General features: G+C 35.0%; 2 protein-coding genes across 6 annotated transcripts; one reads left to right on the top strand and one right to left on the bottom strand.

Annotated features, from left to right (window-relative positions):
- Positions 1-485: 485 nt before the first annotated feature.
- LOC106136973 (nuclear cap-binding protein subunit 2) lies at positions 486-2,671 on the top strand. The gene is made up of 4 exons (XM_013337691.2): positions 486-737; positions 1,014-1,231; positions 1,321-1,423; positions 2,383-2,671. The coding sequence occupies exons 1-4, from the start codon at positions 666-668 to the stop codon at positions 2,476-2,478; spliced, it is 489 nt and encodes a 162-aa protein (XP_013193145.1). The 5' UTR covers positions 486-665; the 3' UTR covers positions 2,479-2,671.
- A 287-nt stretch (positions 2,672-2,958) lies between these two features.
- Positions 2,959-20,324, bottom strand: LOC106136972 (extended synaptotagmin-2). 5 transcript variants are annotated; one of them, XM_013337687.2, is made up of 24 exons: positions 20,022-20,324; positions 19,641-19,748; positions 15,939-16,136; positions 15,645-15,686; positions 15,407-15,547; positions 14,937-15,013; positions 14,624-14,690; positions 14,167-14,312; positions 13,783-13,903; positions 13,494-13,557; positions 13,240-13,346; positions 12,103-12,188; positions 9,527-9,575; positions 9,314-9,403; positions 9,129-9,215; positions 8,731-8,889; positions 8,249-8,401; positions 7,802-7,934; positions 7,318-7,413; positions 5,000-5,078; positions 4,805-4,897; positions 4,360-4,456; positions 3,627-3,767; positions 2,959-3,299 (listed from the first exon to the last, which is right to left on the bottom strand). In XM_013337687.2, the coding sequence occupies exons 1-24, from the start codon at positions 20,022-20,024 to the stop codon at positions 3,213-3,215; spliced, it is 2,424 nt and encodes an 807-aa protein (XP_013193141.2). In that variant the 5' UTR covers positions 20,025-20,324; the 3' UTR covers positions 2,959-3,212. The 5 variants fall into 5 exon arrangements, with proteins under 5 accessions (XP_013193141.2, XP_013193140.2, XP_013193142.1 ...); XM_013337686.2 differs by lacking the exon at positions 12,103-12,188 and adding an exon at positions 10,995-11,089; XM_013337688.2 differs by lacking the exon at positions 12,103-12,188 and adding an exon at positions 10,995-11,089 and having other exon boundaries at positions 20,095-20,324.
- Between the last annotated feature and the right edge of the window lie 533 nt (positions 20,325-20,857).

Genomic DNA, 20,857 nt, shown 5'->3' with positions numbered 1-20,857 from the left:
TGTATCTAAAAATTGGTGATGTTAATTATGTGAATAAGGGTGATGTGTGTAAGCCTATTGCAAAATTCAGAAAGGATTTTTGTTACCCTCCGTTCCTTTTTTCTGATACTAAGTACACCAAGTACCTAGAATAAAAAAGAATAAGGAGGTGTTGGCATAAATACTTTTACATACTACAACCTACGAGAATTTTGTTACAAGGGATCTAGAAGTGTAGATACACTTCTAATCATTCAAGTCTTTTGGTTCTACTGAAAATGGCGATGTTCTGGTTTGTTTAATAAATCGTTCTTCGCTCCCTAAATGTCCAATAAATGTAATTTACAATATTTACATTCAATATAATATTTTTATAGAGTTTGACTACACGACAGCAGTCTATGTAAGTACATCTGTGCCATGTTCATGCAATTAACGTTTTAGTGTCCCCTATAGTTGTCATTGTCATAGTTGTCAATCATATTACGCATGTCATGAATGTCACAATGACGTTGGCATAATTGTTTAGAGTGGAGACGTAGACTAGACGCGTTTATTGAAATTAATAATTTTGGTTGGCTTTTGGTGGATTATTGTTATTTTCCGTAATGTTATAATACCTACTTGTGTGTATTGAAAAATCGTTACATTATTTTGGTGCCTCGGAATCTGTAACAAATAACAAAATGAAACGAGGTTATGATTCAATGAACAACTCTTCTATTGAAATAAGTTCCTACCGTGATCAACATTTTAAGGTGCCTAGTATTTAGTTATTTACTTACGTATGTACTACTTATTCACTATCAGTCACGCAAAGAAGTCTTAAATAAGTGTAACTTAACAAAGTTAATGTGATATGGCAGTTCTAGTGTCAACGAACGGTTTTACCGTCGGTTGTTCTTGACACCAATCTTCCTAACTTCTTTTTCTGGTGCTTTTGCAATGAGAATCGCTTAATATTTGTTATATTTTGAGAACAAAATCATATTTGTTTTGTCTTATGTTTTACATATAATTATGTATTTTTTCAGGGATCTAGAAGTGAACAAGAACGCTTACTTAGAACTTCATCCACACTTTACATTGGAAACCTTTCATTCTACACCACAGAAGAGCAGATATATGAATTATTTTCAAGATGCGGTGACATAAGAAGAGTTGTAATGGGTCTAGATAAATATAAAAAGACACCGTGTGGTTTCTGTTTTGTAGAGTATTATGCTAGATCTGATGCTGAAAATTGTATGAGGTAAATCATTACTGTCAAATTAATCAGACATTCATGTCCAAAAATTTGATCCTTAAACTTTTATTTTATTTATGTATTTTCCTTTTTAGATATATAAATGGTACCAGATTAGATGACAGAATTATTCGTTGTGATTGGGATGCAGGCTTTATAGAAGGTCGCCAATATGGTCGTGGAAAAACTGGTGGACAGGTAATATATCTAAAATATCATTTTAAAAAGATTGTTATTGTGTCCTTAGATATATAAATAATAGTACCCATATAGCAAATACATACACCAAATGATTGAGTGAATCCAAGTCAAAAAGAGTAGTCTTTCAAAGGTAGTAGTTTGATTTGAACTCAATGCATGAGTGACATTTCCCCTGCTGGTGCATGTTTATTATCTATAATTGTTATTTTTTTAATTGAGAATAATAATTATCTATAGTAATATTATAAAGCTGAAGAGTTTGTTTGTTTGTTTGAACGCGCTAATCTCAGGAACTACTTGTTTGAATTGAAAAATTATCTTTGTGTTGAATAGACCATTAATTGAGGAAGGCTTTAGGCTATATAACATCATGCTGAAACAATTAGGAGCGAAGAAATAATGGAAAATGTGAAAAAAATGGGGGAATTATTCATCCTTAAGGGCTTCAATGATGCCCAATATCTAATATACTATAAATAACTATTCCACCCGAAGAAGTCACGGGCACAGCTAGTCCTACTACTATTATAAAGGCGAAAGTTTGTATGGATGTATGGATGTTTGTTACTCTTTCACGCAAAAACTACTGAACCGATTACCATGAAATTTGGTATGTAGGTAGCTGAAGACCCAGAATAACACATAGGCTAATTTTTATCCCAGAGTTCCCGCGGGATTGATAGGGTTTCCATGCGGACGAAGTCGCGGGCGGCCTCTAGTGTGAAATATTTCTATGATCACACCCAAAAAATAGTACTCAACTTAGCAGTACTACTTTAGGTTTGGCAGAATGTGAAAATCAGAAGAGTACATTTTATTTATTCAAAATACATTTAAGGAAATACACTTTTTTCATGAACCTGTATTAAATAAACATTTTATAATATCTAGGGATAAAAAAAAAATGTAGTAATTCAGAACATAGGACACATTGATAATGGTTATATTACTTGCAGGTTCGAGACGAATATAGAACTGATTATGACGGCGGTCGCGGCGGCTACGGAAAAATCATTGCACAGAAGATTGTTCCTAACACTCTAGAACGCTGATTAGGAAAATTTGCAGCATTGTGTGCAAACTTATGATAAGTGTGAGAAAATTTTTCAAGACTGTAAATGTAATGTCTAGAATAATGTAATAACAAATAAGTTTGACATTCACCTATGAATGTGTCATCACTTTACATTAAGTTGTACCCCACTTTGGTTTTATACAGTAAAACAAACTTTTTCTTATAGTGTTTATTAATCTTTCAATATAAAAAGCGAACACTTATTTGTAATAGCATTTTTACTTAAAATTTGAATTTATTTCAGCTCTAGTTAAAAATAAATGCATTCTTAATTTCAAACAGTGATAATAGTGTGCACTCAGCATATTACAATAAAGCATTTTTTGATAAATATAAATAAAGTTTATAACAATGCAACATGTGTATATTATATGTAATGCATATACATAGGGTATACCCTATAGAGATATAGCTCTTGCTGTTATTCATAAACACAATAGTACTTTTAACAACAAACAGGAAAAATTACAATGATCAGTTAATTCATCACAGACAGCAGTTAAGATAGAAATATCCTAATTTGATTGAACATTTTCATCCAAATGGGACTTGCGTGTATTTTAATCATAAAAAATAGTTTTAAGTAACAAGCATCCTATTTTCTAACAACATATCTGCCAAAAGTGTTATAAATCCTTACAATGGCAACTATAGAATGATAAAAATAAATCATAAGAAACAGATTCATGCTGAAATTAAATATTATGTATATTAATCTCTTGGTGACGATTCCGGCATGAGATCAAACCACAATGTCTTCGCCTCGCGGAAGTCATATTGATTGAGGTGTACTATTACCTGAAAAAACATAAAAAGAAAATAATTAAGAGTTTAAAATATAGTTTTCTTTTTGGGTTGTTCCTGAAAATATTGATACTTAAAATATTGCTTGACAAAGGAAAGGTTGAATAGCAACAAAGTAAAAAGTGCTCTAGTACTAGATCTAGTAGTATACATCATACTATTTCCGTGCGCAGCTTAAGATGATGTCAACGCGAAATCGAATCGTTCGTTTGTGAGGGCTTATCTTCGGGAATACTGATCATGAAAATTGTTTCACCGTTAAAAAGGAACATTAGCTGCGGATATTAAAGGCAATGTATGATGTTTAATACAGACACTGACCTGGCCAATAACGGGGCTGCCGCCAAGGAAACCCTTGTGCGTGGCGACCGTGATCTCGAGCTGGCGCGAGTGCAGCTCTGCGTGGGGAATCACCCACTCGAACTGCTCGTCGTACTCCGGCATGCAGCTGTCTTTCACCACCTTAAATTCAAATAAATACATACAATCATGTCTTCATACCTTTAGGTTAGACAGAGCCAACAGTCTTGAAAAGATATATGGCTAATGGTGGCTAATTAAAATACAGGGTTCGAAATAGGCATGACAGTGTTGTTTTTGGAATGAACGCAAACATAAAATACGTACTAATACTTACAAAACGTCTACCTTACATGGTAGATAGAGTAATCAGTCTCGACTGAAAGGCCAGGTATAAGCTGGATGACCTCATGATGGAATAAATTATCCAAAAGTGACAAGTTGTTAAGCCCAACGTCTAAAATACCCAAATAAAAAAATGGAACTTTACAACTGTTCCAACTACTATTCCATGTTCAGCTGTTTGGTCATTAGGCCAAACAACTGAACGTCATCTATCAGTCTGTTTAAGACTGTAGGCTCTAGATAGAGCCGGATACGAAGTAGATACTCCGCAAGGGATATAGACGTGATTATAATAGTCTAAGATCACATACACTTTTGTAACATAACCTATGCAATGTAAATATTACTTTTCACTGCAATCACAGCCACAAGAATTTAACGATAGCGTTGATAATAAAATATTACTTACCAATGTCTTGCGTTTAGAGTCCTTAGATCTTCCTGGCAGTAAGTACAGCTTTACGTACGGGTCTGGGACGTTGCTCGGGTCTTTGAGTGGTATGTGCCTAGACAAAATAAAATAGGAATTTAAAACTAAAAATATGGTTGTTTTCATCCATATAGTAGGAATGTTTTAATCATTGCTATTCTATTTTTATGGAATTCATAAAGTAGGCAAGAAGTGCGGTCCAACCACAGGATTTCTACTAAAGACAAATTTAAAAAATAATAGACCCTTTCCAATGTGTGTAAAAGGCGACTAAGGGCTTATAAACTCGGGATTCTTTTAGGCGATTGGCTAGCAATCTGCTGAACGTGGCCTATCATCTCTGTCTACACCGCAAGGGATGTAAACGTGATTATATGTGTGTATGTAATGGAAAAAAATAAAAGCAATATACAATAATACTTACATAATTTTATGGACTACTATAAATAAAGTTTGGTTTTGCATGCTGTATCTTAATGAGAGCAGTATGCGTCCTAAGCCCGCTTCCCCGGCAGATCTGAAAAAGAAAAGTAAAACAATATGAACGAAACCGAATGACTATTTAATAAAAAAAATGGTATTTATTTTAAGTCATCTGTATGGTAAATAAAACACTCACGTAGTCAGTGATGAGGTCCTGTGGACTAGTTTAGGAGATTGCCGTCCTGATGGCGGTGCCTGAAATTCTTGTTGGACTTCTGAAAACATTATGTAGTTTTAGAGAAAAAAAAGGAACTAAAGATTTGTAATATTCGTACTGTGAAGGCGGTGCCTGAAATTAATATAAATAATAGTTTAAAAAAAACTAAAAAACTACGCTTTATTGCTAATCAAACTAAAAAATAGAAAATAAAATTTAAAGACAAAGGAATTATAAAACAGTAGTAGCAAGTCGAACAATCGGTTATAGTCAATTACCTCCGATTAAAATTATAACAAATTAAATTTATAAACAAAACAATTTAAATCAGAGTAAAAAGCGTGGGGTGCCTGATGTAGTAAATATTAAAATCATTCTATTAGCATATATTTATGACAAGAGAGTTATGAAAATGAAGTAAAATGCACCCCACGCTTTTTACTCTGATTTAAATTGTTTTGTTTATAAATTTAATTTGTTATAATTTTAATCGGAGGTAATTGACTATAACCGATTGTTCGACTTGCTACTACTGTTTTATAATTCCTTTGTCTTTAAATTTTATTTTCTATTTTTTAGTTTGATTAGCAATAAAGCGTAGTTTTTTAGTTTTTTTTAAACTATTATTTATTTTCTATTTTTTAGTTTGATTAGCAATAAAACGCCTAGTTTTTTAGTTTTTTTATACAATTATTTTTTGGTAGAAGTGTTAACTTCCTACTACTTCTACTACGCTGTATAACTATCTTACTAGAAATGACTTTCGCAACCATGCGCCCATCGCCGGAGGTTTTCACAACTAACTTTCTTAAAGTTATATGTGGCCTGATTGGATTAAATCTCATAATATTCTCATCATCATGATTCTTTTTTAGGCGATGGGCTAGCAACCTGTCACTATTTGAATCTCAATTCTATCTTAAAGCCCAAAAGCTGAAGGTGGCCTATCAGTCTTTACAAGACTGTTGGCTCTGTCTACCCCGCAAGGGATATAGACGTGATTATATGTATGCATGTATGTATGATGATTGTTAAACCCAGTTGAAAAGAATTTTATAGTGATAAATCACTGTTAATAATATTTTTGACTATCCAAACATAACAATTTTCGATTGTGGCCTTGCCAGGAATCAAACCACAAGATTAAGAGGCAGATTGATACAGGAACAAAAATATTTCAAACATACCTCCACTGCCTTTACAACCAGGAACGCAACAATGTTTATCTGAAGACATCGTGGCACTTTTGTAGTAAAATCTGTCTTTCACAAAAACAAACACAAACTTGGGACTCCTATCTCAAATAATCAGGTACTTTTTACAGGAGTCCTATCTCAAAATATCTGCACAACACAGTGAACACAGTCAGAGTCCAATCTCAGATGATAAAATCACACGAATATCCGGAAGAACAAAGCTCGACTCAACGGAAGATTCCAAACTCCAAATAACGACAAGTTATCAGCACAAAACAAAGTGCAAATAGGTAAATACACAGGCACCGGTAAAAAAAACAGAAAGAAAGTTTACAGGTGTTAGAATCGAATTCAAAACTTACTGCAAAACTTATTTTACATAAATAAACAAACTGTCACTCATTTTCCAAGCGAGTATTACAGTGTTGCTATTATAAATATGCAAAAGTTACATAATGTTAATTCAAGAATCGCATTAATATGTTAAATACGTATTAAATATCGCAAAGTTCTGTAGGTAGTAACTTTATTCTTGTATTGTTGTAAATTTAGTTGTTCAATTTTCATTTATTACTTTTTTTTTATTACTTATATATTTTTTATTGTTTTAAAATATTCTACTAATTCTACTATTGTTTCTAATGGTAATTCTAAATAGAGCGATGCGATGAAATAAAAAAGCCTCAGGTTAATAGTAACATTATATGGAAATATATTACATCTCTTTTTGGACTCCTTATACGTCAGAACTTCTTGGTTTCTTGTATGGAGATTACTGGCACTGGTGCTATCTCTGTCTCTCTTACTCTCATACGAAGGATCTAAAAATGAATTTATTAATCCTGGCAGTTTTAATAAGGATAATGAGAAACTTTTATCAAAATATTGCATTGTCATCGGTCCTTGATACGTGTGCAAAGTTTCAAGTTGATCAGACGTTTAGAAATCAGTGAAAATTAAGCTCAAAGATTCCGTTACATACATACATACATACATACATACATACAACCCAAGCTAATAAAAGCGTAGTAATTAGACATTTATTTAAAAAAAACCTTGGAAGTTCTTAGCTGAAATATTGACATTGGTGCTACTACTAACCTTCTTTGACAATTGGTTCTACGGGAACAGATTTCTGCGACGTGTTATCAGAAGAGGGGTCTTCAATGTTTTTCAGTTCCGGAGCGGCGGGCGGGGCTAGACAGAGGATAACAATACATTGAGTTTTTGTCTACACATACATTAAGCTTAATGGGGTTGTAAATCGGGCTTCTCAATTTTCAGATGTTGATTTGTTAAATTATAATAATAGAATCCTATAATCGCTTCATTTGCTCATTTGAATGTTCTAATAGGTGACAAAATTAACACTTTTATTATCAACTAACAATGAAGCAGACAGTTAAAAAACATTTGTCAGCTGTTTGGGGACGAAAATATTTCCCGCTCTCAGTTTCCGTCGGACAACAATAAAATCTGAAAAAACGTTTTTAGATGTTACATACTGAAAACTTTTACATTTTCCTGTACTCATGACAACTTGAAACTGTAACATAAAAATAAATGGCAAATTAAAAAAAAGAACCTGTCTGCTCAGTGGGCGGCGTCTCGGGAGCGGTGTTGGTGGCGTCGCCCGCGGGCGGCGGCGGGTCGGCGCTGGCGGACTCCGCTTGTGAATCCTCCTCTACGTCCCCCTCTTTGACCGCCTCTTTAAGGATCTGGTTATTGGGTAAATCAAATCTTTAGTAATTACTGAAAACAGTATACGTATCAGTGCATTTTATTGAAAATACTGAAATATTTTAATCATACAGAATTTAATTCTATGTACAGCATGTTATGATACTGAGCTTCGCCTAGTGATAACTATCCCCTAACCAGGAGTAAGTGATTATTAAAAAAAAACATTACCATCGTTATTTAAACTACTTTTATTCGACAATATGAAAATCAGATTTTTAACGTATTTAAATCAGACAGTGTAAACATTTGAGAGTAGCTTTTAAAATTATTTATCTTCCCAGTAACATACCCTCAGTTGCAGAGACAAAATGATCTTTGATTCCGGTCCCGACTTCTGCAGCATCAAAGGTTGTGTAAGCAGACTTAGATCCTTTTGTTTCAGCAACGATGAAATAGAGTACACCAGTTGACCGAGTTGGTTTGACGTTTTGGAGTCTATGGCCTGGAAAAAATATTTGTATAAGTATCGTTTTAGATTTATTTCGCAAAATTTAATCTTTTAGATTTTAACACACACTATCTCTCATTAAATTGTGATAATTGAAAATATCCAATGGATGTTAATTAATTTGGCACTCAAGAGCATTAAATCTCTGCAAAAATTCCGAATAAGATGTCGCGTCAAGTTACCAAACATTGCAATAGTCTAGTCGCCGTATCCCAGACACCGACCGACAGTCCACTTTACGCACAATCGTCTTGCCTTTTCTGTCTACCTTTTTGTTTGCCTACCGGTAACTTGTAGGTAACATTTGATTCGGGATTCCTTACTTTGATCTCCAACATGTCGATCTCCGGGTTCTGCACGAGGAAGGAGAACCCGATCTCGTACACGGGGTCGTCGGTGCGCATCTGAACAGCTGTGGTCTCCGTCTTCTTGCCTACGGTCACCGTCAGGTAAGGATCGGGTCGGGATTGCGCGCGCGCGTTCTGTAACGAGTTTTCCCATTAAGTCTCAAACTTATGATAAATAGTCTAGAATGATGTGACATGACAATGGCCGAGAAGCCTTAGTTAAATCTTATGGATAAGTAAACGCAGTTTGAAGGGTAGCCATAGTGTATTAATTAGAGAAACGTGGCTTTCTTCCTCCTGTCACATGATTATTACCAAATCTCAACGCACAGTATTATAAAGGTACATAGTCAGATAAAATGTAAGTAACTTACAGGTAATTTTTTGCAAGAGTCGATATAAACTGAGAGTACAGCTGAGCTCAGATCTCCGGTCTTGATCAGTTGAGTTTCTGTGATAGCCTGCAAATAAGTTTCAATAATAAAATTTAAAGAATACACTCCGATACAAAAAACTATCTCTATGACCATGCTCTGCTCTTGACCGAATGATCACTCACGTGACTGAGATCCGATGCATCACAAGACAGACGATGCCAGGACAGACGCAGGTGAACTTTACCATGCTTTGCTTGTTGAAGGGTTTGCCACTGCAACAAATATTTTTAACATTCTTATGATTATAACATTTTACATGTATGGCCAGTTTGCAATGTTAAAACTAAAACAAGAAGGTTTAAGATTAAGAATTGATTTGTGGTTTAATATCTTACCGTGTCCATTCTTCCCAACCGCACAACTTGAGAGATGTCCAAAGAGCATCTGCAAAATACAAACTATTAGTAAAAGTAGTTTGTTTTCCTTTAAACCTTTTTCAACGTCCAACAAGCTGTTGCAGTTGTGTTGTACAAGTTTCTTGGGTTAACACAACATAATGCGAGTTAATTTATAGTTAATCTGCTTTAATTAGTAAGGTGGAAATAAATACGACATGAAGGTTCAGTTATTTGAGTTAGTTGTTTAATTGAAGCCAAGCGTTGATTGGCTAATAATGAGTTACGAAAATAAAATGTTACTACGATGTCACTATTATAATCTTCGAAATTAATATTAGTAAATATTGAATGTTATCACTACAAAATCATATAAATTAAAAATATATAATATTATTCATATATTTACATCTTCTGTTTACTTTTCTCGTCATATGTATTCGAAAGAATGTGCGTTTTGTGGTACATATTATGTACAGTGCGGTATAATGATTTTCAACCGATATGTTGTGACAGTCAATTAAGTGCGAGTATACTATGCTAGAGACTACATGCCAGCAAGTGACGTCGCTAAATCCGGACTCAGGGTAGTCAGTCGGTCAGTAATCATCATATACTACCCTCTTTTGTTACATAGTTAATCAGGCACTTATTCTGTTTACGATCACAGTAAATTATGGGACCATAATAAATCGACAATAAGGAGTTTGTTAATAGGCAATCAGATATGTAAATAGCTAGGTAATTTAGATAAAATTGCTTATACCGTCTTAGATTTTGATATTTTAAGTGTGCATACCATTATCAGAATTTGAAATATGAAGTGTTTAAAATAAGACTGCTAATATTTCGATGCTATCTAGCGACGCCACCATCGGTATCAGGCACAGAGAGATGTGTACAATAGCCACATTCACATAGTGTACAAGTAGTCAGTACAGTGTTGTTGGCATTGAGTGGTGTTCCGTATAAGGCTCGCTAGCCACCGACCTGCCCAGCTTTTCGTCGCGGCCCGCGCGGTCCCAGTCATATAGCTTGATCACGGCCTCCATCGCCGAACATCGCAGTACAGACTGTCACAACCCACCATATTAAAACACCACACCACCACATGTCAAGTCATAAAACAGCATCAATGTACGCCGCTCGAAATTAATCGTGTCAATTGTATTAGTGTATAATGTTATATTGGGTCAAATATGCCACACATTAGAATAACCCTTCTGTAATAACTTGTATGTAAAATAAATAACAGAAAATAACACACTTAGCAAAGGAATAAATAAACCCAGTTAGATCTCAAAACATACAGAATCTTAACATCATCGTTTTCAATTTTAAAAATGTTTAATAGTGACACAGTTATATTTAAATAAAATGACATTAAGAATCTAGGACATAAAAAAGTATAAAACAACACGTTGATGAGATGACGCTAATGTGACAATGCACGTAGCGCTTAACGGACCTGCCGAGAAAATCATCGTTCTGAATGCCCATCCCCGGGTCCCAGTCCCACAGCTCGCACTGCAGCTGCTGGCTCTTCCGCGAGCTTATTATCGCCTTGGGACAAACCACAATATGGATTCATTAGTTTCATCACACACTCGCCAATTTTTTTTAATGTAGGTAGGTATATTGTTTTACCCATGTACGACAAAAATATTTATGAAACCATAAAACGAGATGTTTATTACATAATATAATTGTAAATCAAAATTATTGTGTCCCATTTTGCGTTGTCATTATCTAAAAAAATTTTGAATAGTAATAAAATTCGTTCTGTGACTACTTACCTTTCTAAAAGACAGTTTGATTCTTCTTCACTAAACACAGTGCAATGCATTTAAAGCAACAAGCAAAAGGCTTCGAGACGAGAGGGTTGGAGTCATTTCACTCTCGCTTCTCTTTCTTAGTTAATGAATTATGAGTTAAACATTTAAATTGGAGTATGCAGATTAACTTAAACAACCCTATGGTAAAAATTGCAAATTTGGTGCTCATTTGAAAGTTGATATAAACTTTATGACCATAAGATGATTTAAATCAATTTGCAAACCTTCGTTTGTTATTAGAACACTGCAACTCAAAAATCCATAGGTAGGCAAACCATACAAAAACCCAGGCACTTCATTCAAAAGTTTAAATGTCTTGTCGAGTTTAACTCTTGTTCGTTTACGCGGTATTTTTAAGAAATCCTTCTAAGATGGGTTGATGATTGGTTTGACTACATCAGCAATCTAGGGAAATAATACGATTCTACAAGCTACCGACTACATCCCGTGCATTCCGCGCCCGTGCACCGCCCCCACCTCCCCGCTGTCACCCCGCACCATGGTGATAACCAATGAAAAAACTCACGAAAGCTTCAGAGAAAAAAATTACCTTGAAATTTTTCTGTACGCCTGCATCAATTTTTACTTTGGGTAATAAGAAAGAGATAGGAGAACAGAAAAGTCACTAATTATAATTGGCCTTATTTGAAAAAGATGGAATAAAGTCCTTCGTGGTAATTTTTTCATTCTGATTTCGTTTCGAGTTGTTCTTCCAGGTTGGTTTCCATGTCCTGCACTCACCTGCCCAGTTTGTCATCATCGTTTCCATCGTCCTTGTCGAACACCTCTATTTCCAACGCTTGCCCCAGCGAATGCATTACGCGCGCCTTTAAGCCGAACGCGTAAGCCCGACGCAAACATAAGTAAGGAAAACAAAATCATATTCACGAACAATTACAAATTTATTTGAAAAAGGCACATACCTAAAGTTAGTTTTTTACGTGACAATTATTTAGTAAATCAGTATAAGTAAAGCCATTAAAACCCGCGTGGAAATAAAACGAATTAAAACGAAAAAAGAAAATCAGTCACTTATGCAGTATGCACATTTAACATACGACGGAAGTACTCGTATAGTGTGCTATAATATGTGCCTTTATATAATGTTACGGCTATTAAACAAAATGTATATGTATATATAATTCATTGGAAGTTTGCCTAAAGAAATACCCTGTTAGCACAATTGAAAGTGACAGCAATCGCAAATAAATGGTATTAGTGAAAAAGTTCTGCGACGCAGCCTGCGCTAACCGGTGAGAACTCAATATGCCCATGCTCATTCCTGATCGCATTCGATGATGTGAAATAGCAACGTACGATGAACTATCATCTACCGGTGAACCACATGGTAGTGTTCTGGGCCTTTTGCTCAGCATGATTAGCTTCTTTTTTCAGTAAGTTTGAACACTAATTATTTGGTTATTCAGTTAATTTCCAGGCAGCCAATGAAAGTTCATTATATTTCTGTTTCACCTAAATACTGATTGATTGATAAAAAAAAAACTTGTGATCAGCGTTCATTTTTTAATTCTCGTCATAATGAGAATTTGTAACGCTAAATGATGCAAAAAATAGAGGGAGGATATGTGTTGTGAATAAAAATACCTCAGAAATGAGCTCTATTCGAAAAATAAGTTCTTCTTGGATACTATCCATTACTCACCCATAGTCCAAAACCAGATTAGTTACAACTCTTTGATCATTACATAAATGAATTATTTAATAATTTAAAAGTGCCAGCTAAGCCATTAATTAACTACAAGATAAAGATATGAGTAAAAATTGAAGATACTGTACCCTGTAAAGCTAAGAAAGAAGAAGAGTGATAATAAAAAGTAAAGTATAAAAGTAGAAGAGTAAATTTTGTGTGACACTCACCTCACACCAGTAGTCCCAACGGGGATTGACGTTATTATCGATATGTTTCGTCTTCCATTGCTGAGCACCAACGGTTATGATCGCGTATGGATCAGACTTACCCTTACCTGAAAAGCAAAATCAACTAATAGATTATGTAAATGATTAGAAGGGATAGTCCTCTCATGACTAAAGATTTAAGAAAGAAGTTTACATTCAGACGAATTGTGATTAAATAGTATCATTTTATATAAACTCTTAAAACAGTTTCTCACCAAGCATCGATACATCTTTCTTCATGAGATTCTGAGCTTGAACCAGATGAATACGCAGCACACCCTGAAACAACATCAGTCTCACTAACAACACAACTCGGAAAGTTGATCATTAAAAATTTAGTGTCAGTTAGTTGTTTACTCATTTGGTAACGTATTCTGTTATCCAACAATGTTATTTTGTCCGCAAAAACGATAATATGGGGTTACGGACTCAATGAAATCATTTAAATGAATAATTTTTTCTAATAGGTATATCATTAATACAACCTATACTGCCATATCTTACCTCTGGTTCGGGCATTCGCAGGTCGACCGTGGGTATCTCGTCGCTCAGCTTGATGGGCAGTTTGTTCGGCAGCACCATCATTTTCGCCACTTGCTCCACGATGCAACGCCGCAAGATGTCACTGCAAAAGTTGAGGGTTAACTTCAAGACAAAAGTTGGTTGAAATATAAGACTTGGCTCGATAATTTAAAAAATTAACATGACGATTTTGATATAATTTAATCATTAGTAATTTTATAGAAAATAAATTCCAACTATAAAATAAACATTACGTAGTTATGCGATCGCCGAATGCTTGCCCGAATCTGTTAATCTGAAGGTTTCCGAATGTTTCTTATGTATCCATGCTGTAAATCTATTACATAAATATCATTTAAGAATTACCTGAACCCTGGCATGTCGAGCACGTCCGCCGCGCCGACCAGGTTGAAGTCGATGGCCGGGTTGTTGAGGAAGAACACCTGCAGCCCGCCCACCAGCGGTATCTTGGATATCAGCGGCTTCATCACTACGCGCACCATGCCGTGGATCTAAAAATACAATCTCATTTATTATTTCGGGCTTGTTCGAGGTGCGCCCGAAGTTTTTACTTAAAGCGCCTCCCGTCTCGTCTCTATAACCTTGCAGAACTTAACCCTGCTTGATTATGGTTACGTATCCTCACGATGTTTTTGTAGCATTCCCATACATGTCTCTCTCTCATCTTTGCGTGTTCGCGGTCGCACCCTCCAGGGAAGTGTTTCGGGGCCCGGGGTCCGCCGTTAGCCATATGTCTGTTAATAGTTATTTGGAAATGAGTAAATGATTAATCTTGTGCTAGCAATTATTTGTTCTTTCTTACCTGGAGATCTTTAATACCTCCTCGAATATGTTGCAGTACAAAAGATATATCACAGTCGCCAGCGTAACTGAAATAAAGGAACAACATCTATTACCCTTCCAGAAATGAGAACAAAAATGTAAAGCTACGTTTGTACGGTTTTTGTATTGGAAAATAAGAATATTCAAGCCTGAACGATATGGAAACAGATCAACGGAGTAGTATATTTCCGGGAACAGCTGAACATGGCCTATCAGTCTCTTCAAGACTGTTCACTCTGTCTACCCGCAAGGGATATAGACGAGACTATAGGTATGTATGTATGTTTACTTACAAGAGATCAACATCCATTATAATTTCATTTCTAGAGAGATTCTTGTCGTAAACCTTCACGCCTCCAACTCGTGGGGCCTGAAACATAAAGTCGATGTGTCATAATCGTAAAGATTACAAAATGCTTACAAAGGTAACTTACACGTTGACATATTAATTAAACTCACGCGTGACAACAAAAATCCTTTCTTAATTTACAGTGTTTAGAAAAGTGGACATATATGAGAATTTTTGATTGACTAGAACCCCCGCTACAACTTTAAGCCCCGCTCAGAAAAGTAGTTCTTTAGAAGGAAAAAAATACAAATGAGACATTTTGGGCGAGTTCAAAATCAAAGGTTTTTTTTTTATACTATATATATATATATGTATATATAGACAATGGAATATCTTCTACTTGCGGCAGAGTTAGATTTGTGTCGCTCTTTGGTTAACGAAAATGCCTAAAAAATATTATTAACAACTACTTACTATGGTCCCTAGGATCATACGCTCAAATTTGAATCCATTCAGTTTGAAATTTGCCAAACTCTCAGCCACTGCTGGCTCTATAGTATCCTTCAGCAGACTGCGGGCGTAATGGTTTACATTCGGCCACACTTGCAATAGAATCTAAAATATACAATATTGTTTTTAGGGCCATATTGTTAATATAATTACTATAAATTTCACCTAGTAAAATAAAATAAGTGAAAACACGAGAACTTACTCTGTTTAGCCATTCAGCACGTTCTATATCGGGAAAAAATACCTGCAAGACATTAAATATTGACGTAAAAAAAATTCTCAAACATTCAAAACTGTGTGTAGGTAATTTTATGTTTTAGTTTTAACCTATATTAAACCAGTTATTTAGCTCTGATATTACTGTGACAGTATAATATTTGTACATAGGTACTGGGTAAAGTTACCTTTTAATACATATACATTCATAAAATCGCGTCAGCTCATGTTCAGCTGTTTGACATTTGGAATTAAACAAAGATTTTTGGCAAAAACTAACCCAAGCCGGCAAGTCATCCAACCTCGCCAACACTACATCTTTCTCCGATGAGAGAGCAGCGGCTTTTGCTATGTTCCGCCTGTACTCGCTCTCCTTGCGCCATTGGTCGCGTAACAACGACAGTACGACGGGCCCGATGAGCCAGGCCACGCTCCATTGCATGTAGCCCACAAGGTATACGGCGCCAACTATTGACACCTGCACGAAAACAATAGCTAAAGTCACATCTGAACGCTAATTAAGATCCATTGGTCACGTAAAACTGCTTAGATTTGGAATATCCTCCCCTAATCTCTGTTGCCCGATAACTACCTACAACTTATAAGGCAAGAGTAAATGGGTATTATTTGAGCTTACGTGCACCACTTTTGAACTTATCCTTATTACCAACAGGCAGGGTAAGGTCGAATGGAGTCAAAATTCCCCATTAAAAAGAAAATAACACAGTATAACGGGGCCAATGAGCCGGACCACGCTCCATCGCATGTACCCCACAAGGTCCACGGCGCCGACTATTGACACCTGCATGGAAACAACAGCTAACTATAGTCACGTCTGAACGCTGATTAAGCATCTGCGTGTTATCTTTGCATGTATTATCATCATAATGGTATTTCGTTATGCTACAGTGGAGACAGTAATCAATAACTGGACTAAACCTTGTATAAAGTAGATAATGTAAGATATTGAGTTCATTGTAATTATATTGCGTGATCACCTAGTTTTTATTTTTCTTTGTATCGCATTATATGTAAGTGATTTAAAAATATGACAAAAGTCATGTATTAAACCATACCACCACCTAGGCTAAGGCCACCTACTTAAAAAAAAACTTTTATGCGTATTTATTAAATGTGAACATATGTTGGCACGTTACAAACTATTAAAATAACATTGACCTCAAATAGGACTCCAACAATCCAAATATGGTACACAAAAGATAGTTTTGCATTGGTTACAGTCAGTGCCAACTGATTTAGTAGCCATCAATAATGACTTGCATGATAAATATTTTGTTTAAGTATTTGTGTCTCTTTATATATTTATGATTATAAAAAAACCCTGTTTGTTACATCTTTACTGTTAAACTATTGAACCATGGGAAAATGGGAATTTAAGATTTACATGGGTGGAGCTGCAGGTGAAATCTAGTATTCTATTATGGTTAAGATCCTGTAAGTCCTATTTTTTAAAACATAAGTTCAGGCCATAAATATTTTTAGAAGTATGTTAAGATGAGATTAAAAAATTATACAAATAATTCTGATGTTGAGTATAAACTACACCCACAGGCAAAAACTTGTTGAGCTATGACTTTTTCCTGTCCTTGTGGCAGAATATTTCATCATGATGTCATTGTTATTACTAACCACCAATATTAGCATGCATTGAAGTAACCACTCGGTTGTAGGTATAACAGGCATAGATGTGAACCAATGCAATTACACTGATAAGAAAGAACTTAAGAAACATTTAGCAAATGTGTTACCCATTTAGATACCATTACTAGTATTTCTTGAATTCAATATAAAATAATAACTATGTCCTAGAACTATTCTATATTTATTTAGGAAAACCAAAACTAAGGACTTAATATGAGAGGCTTTACTAATTTTAAAAATAGTTTTCTGCTGAACTCTGAACTAATTTACATACATACATACATACATAAAATCACGCCTCTTTCCCGGAGGGGTAGGCAGAGACTACCTCTTTCCACTTGCCACGATCTCTGCATACTTCTTTCGCTTCGTCCACATTCATAACTCTCTTCATACAAGCTCGGCGGTTTCGGGTACTTTTGACCTGACCCTTTACCAGGACGTTCTTAATTTGATCAAGATACGTTCGTCTAGGTCTTCCCACTCCGACCTTTCCCTCCACACTCTCCTTGTATATCTGCTTAGTCAACCTGCTTTCATTCATCCTCTCCACATGACCGAACCATCTTAACATACCCTTTTCTATTCCTGTAACTACATCTTCTTTCACATCACAACATTCCCTTATCACGCTGTTCCTTATCCTGTCACTCAATTTCACACCCATCATACTCCTTAACGCTCTCATTTCCACTGCATTTATTCTGCTTTCATGCTTCTTTTGCCATACCCAACTTTCACTCCCATACATTAATGTCGGGACCAACACGCCCCTGTGCACAGCCAGTCGAGCCTTTTTGGATAGTTTCTGACTGCTCATAAAGGCATGCAAAGCTCCATTCACCATGTTCCCCGCGTTCACTCTCCTTTCAATATCACTATCATACTTGCCATCTGATGTAAACTTTGATCCTAGATATACAAACTCTTTCACTTGCTCCACTTTTTCTCCTCCAATCAAAATATTACATGCTGTCATTTCTTTCTCCATTTCAAAAACCAGTGTTTTAGTTTTACTTACGTTCACTTTCATTCCTTTCTCTTTTAAAGCTTCATGCATACAGTTTACCATCTCCTGTAACTCCTCCGCTGATGACGCCAGTATAACCTGATCGTCGGCATAGAGCAGACATTTGACGAGTAACTCATTCATCCTTAATCCACTTTTAGACTCTTTCAAATCTGTCAAACAGCTATCCATAAATAGGTTGAACAGCCACGGTGACGCAACACATCCTTGCCTAACGCCTTTCTCAATCTTAAACCACTCAGTGTGCGCTCCGTTTATCCTGACACAAGCACTCGAATCCTCATATAAGGATTTCAGTGCTCGTATTAAGAGACTGCTCACCCCATGCATAGAAAGTGCTGACCACAATTCATTCCTCTCAACTCTGTCATAGGCCTTTTCCAGATCTACGAATGTGCAATAGACTTTTTGACTCTTGGCCAAAAACTTTTCGGCTATGCACCGCAAGGAAAAGACCTGATCAGTACATCCCATTCCCTTTCGAAATCCCGCTTGAGCATCCCATATTTTGTCATCTGAACTAATTTCCATAAAAAATCTCCAAAATAATCATAAATTTCATTAATTCATATTCTCTAAAATTCCCGTTTTAAAAGTTCAATGTCAAGGACAGGAAAACAAACATGTAATATCCCACAAGCAATTTGTAACAAGAAGTTTAAGAATAAGTATTTTATTCACAGTTAAGGACACCCACATTTACTTGTTTAGAAGGTTCCTTCTGATCATCTAATAAACTTTGAACCTTAAAACTATTCCTATTTAAAGTAATTATTCAAATTCTTTTTCTTGGTACATATCAACAAGTGAAGGTCAAATATCGCTTTAGTGATTCAACACTACTGATTCATAATAGGATGCTGTCATCTTATATTCGTTTGTGATAAGGAAATGCCTTTTTTGTGATATAATCAAAGGAATTCTGTGATTTAGTATGAGAATCTGTCAAATTTATGTTCAAATTTATTAGCAATCCAGCTGGTCTATAAGCAATTTATTAGGCTCACCATCAAAAAATCTATCAAATCATTCAACATTATTCAGAAATACAATTCTTGTAACTCAATGAAATATAATAACCACACTGTTGTAATAATTACAATTAGGTGGTATTATCATTATCACTTATGTTTATCTTGTAACTACCTATTTATTATCTTCAAAATCCACTATTTTGTTAAAATTGTATGTATGTTTGTTTGTTCCAGATGAAAACAACAAAGAATCACTAGTGAATGTGTAAACATAGGGTTCATAGCTTAGGCATTATATAAAACAGCGCATACTCACCTTTTTAAAAAATCTATATATCATGGAGAGTACATTAGTGCTGTCATCACTGGATGGTGGCAGGGCTGCTTTACTAGCCGCTACCATTTTATTATCACTTGCACTTGCCTACAATTAATAAGAATCTGTTAGTCTAACATTAATATGTAATTAATGTTAGAGATAAATATATCTAATTTTTAAACATTTCTAACCAAATCACATAATTATATATAGTTACTTAACAAAAATATATCTATCATATTTCAGCCTATTACAGCAGATGGAATCATTTTTATTTTTAGATAAAATGGAGTAGGATGTATGGGACAAAAAAACAACTAAGAGTAGGAACAAAAACAATTTTCAAACAAACAATAACAGGAGCAGAGGGACACGTACCATGCTGCACAGTGAACTGTTGAATGAGGTGAGGAGGAACAAATAGAAGACTAAACACCATGTGAAAACTAACCAATTGATGATAATATGTAAATTCTTACAAACTTGGTGTAGTGTTTAAGAGTCTCTTTCAGAAGTACCTACGTGCAAACAATAATATATTAGGACTTTATATGTCCGCAAATTTTAATCGTACATTATAAGAGCATTTAATGTGATTTTAATAGAATAATATTATAAACATTTGCTTATCGCTTCCGTAAAATGCGACCAAAACCCAAAAACAGTGTAGGTTGATTTGTTTGTATGGTAAGTTAGTTTGGCAGCTGTCATTTCTTACCTCCACTCCCGCACAAAAAAAAAACAAAGTAGAAAAAAAACATATAAATAAGAAAAGCGAGAAACCCGACAAACCATGAGCAAATTAAATATATAAAACCTACCGAAATTACATAACGAATAATAATTTATTTATACTTAGTTGAAATCACAAATTCAGTTTGTTTATTCACTCTACGTATCTCCGTAAACTACCGCTACATTGTTTCCTTCAATAAACCCGCGCTTATTTTAACTTTTACAAATGTTTAGATTTTTGCACATAATATTAAGCACCTACATGCGATAAGAACTATAAATAAATATTTACGGGAAAATTTACACACATTTAGTTAGCCTCGAAGTAAGTTCGGGACTAGTGTCACGAGATAATAAACTTAGCGCTTCTATATTTTCTTATAAATAATAACAGGTATCTATATGTACTATAGCTCGTTTAACATCCAAGACCTAGGCCAATCAGAAAAAGACAAGTATAAAAAAAACTTGTTTCTCAT

The sequence above is a fragment of the Amyelois transitella genome, chromosome 4, assembly GCF_032362555.1.
Source record: "Amyelois transitella isolate CPQ chromosome 4, ilAmyTran1.1, whole genome shotgun sequence".
NCBI lineage: Eukaryota > Metazoa > Arthropoda > Insecta > Lepidoptera > Pyralidae > Amyelois > Amyelois transitella.
The sequence above is the reverse complement of the archived record's forward strand: the minus strand, read 5'-3'. Positions and strand labels throughout refer to the sequence as shown.

Excerpts from the sequence above, each read along its gene's own strand:
- LOC106136973 (XM_013337691.2), top strand. The coding sequence starts at position 666 with ATGAAACGAGGTTATGATTCAATGAACAACTCTTCTATTGAAATAAGT. Across the intron at positions 738-1,013 it reads ACCGTGATCAACATTTTAAG|GGATCTAGAAGTGAACAAGA; the intron begins GTGCCTAGTATT and ends GTATTTTTTCAG. Across the intron at positions 1,424-2,382 it reads GTGGAAAAACTGGTGGACAG|GTTCGAGACGAATATAGAAC; the intron begins GTAATATATCTA and ends TATTACTTGCAG.
- LOC106136972 (XM_013337686.2), bottom strand. Across the intron at positions 15,687-15,938 it reads TGGATGACTTGCCGGCTTGG|GTATTTTTTCCCGATATAGA; the intron begins GTTAGTTTTTGC and ends AATGTCTTGCAG. Across the intron at positions 3,768-4,359 it reads ACTCTAAACGCAAGACATTG|GTGGTGAAAGACAGCTGCAT; the intron begins GTAAGTAATATT and ends TTTGAATTTAAG.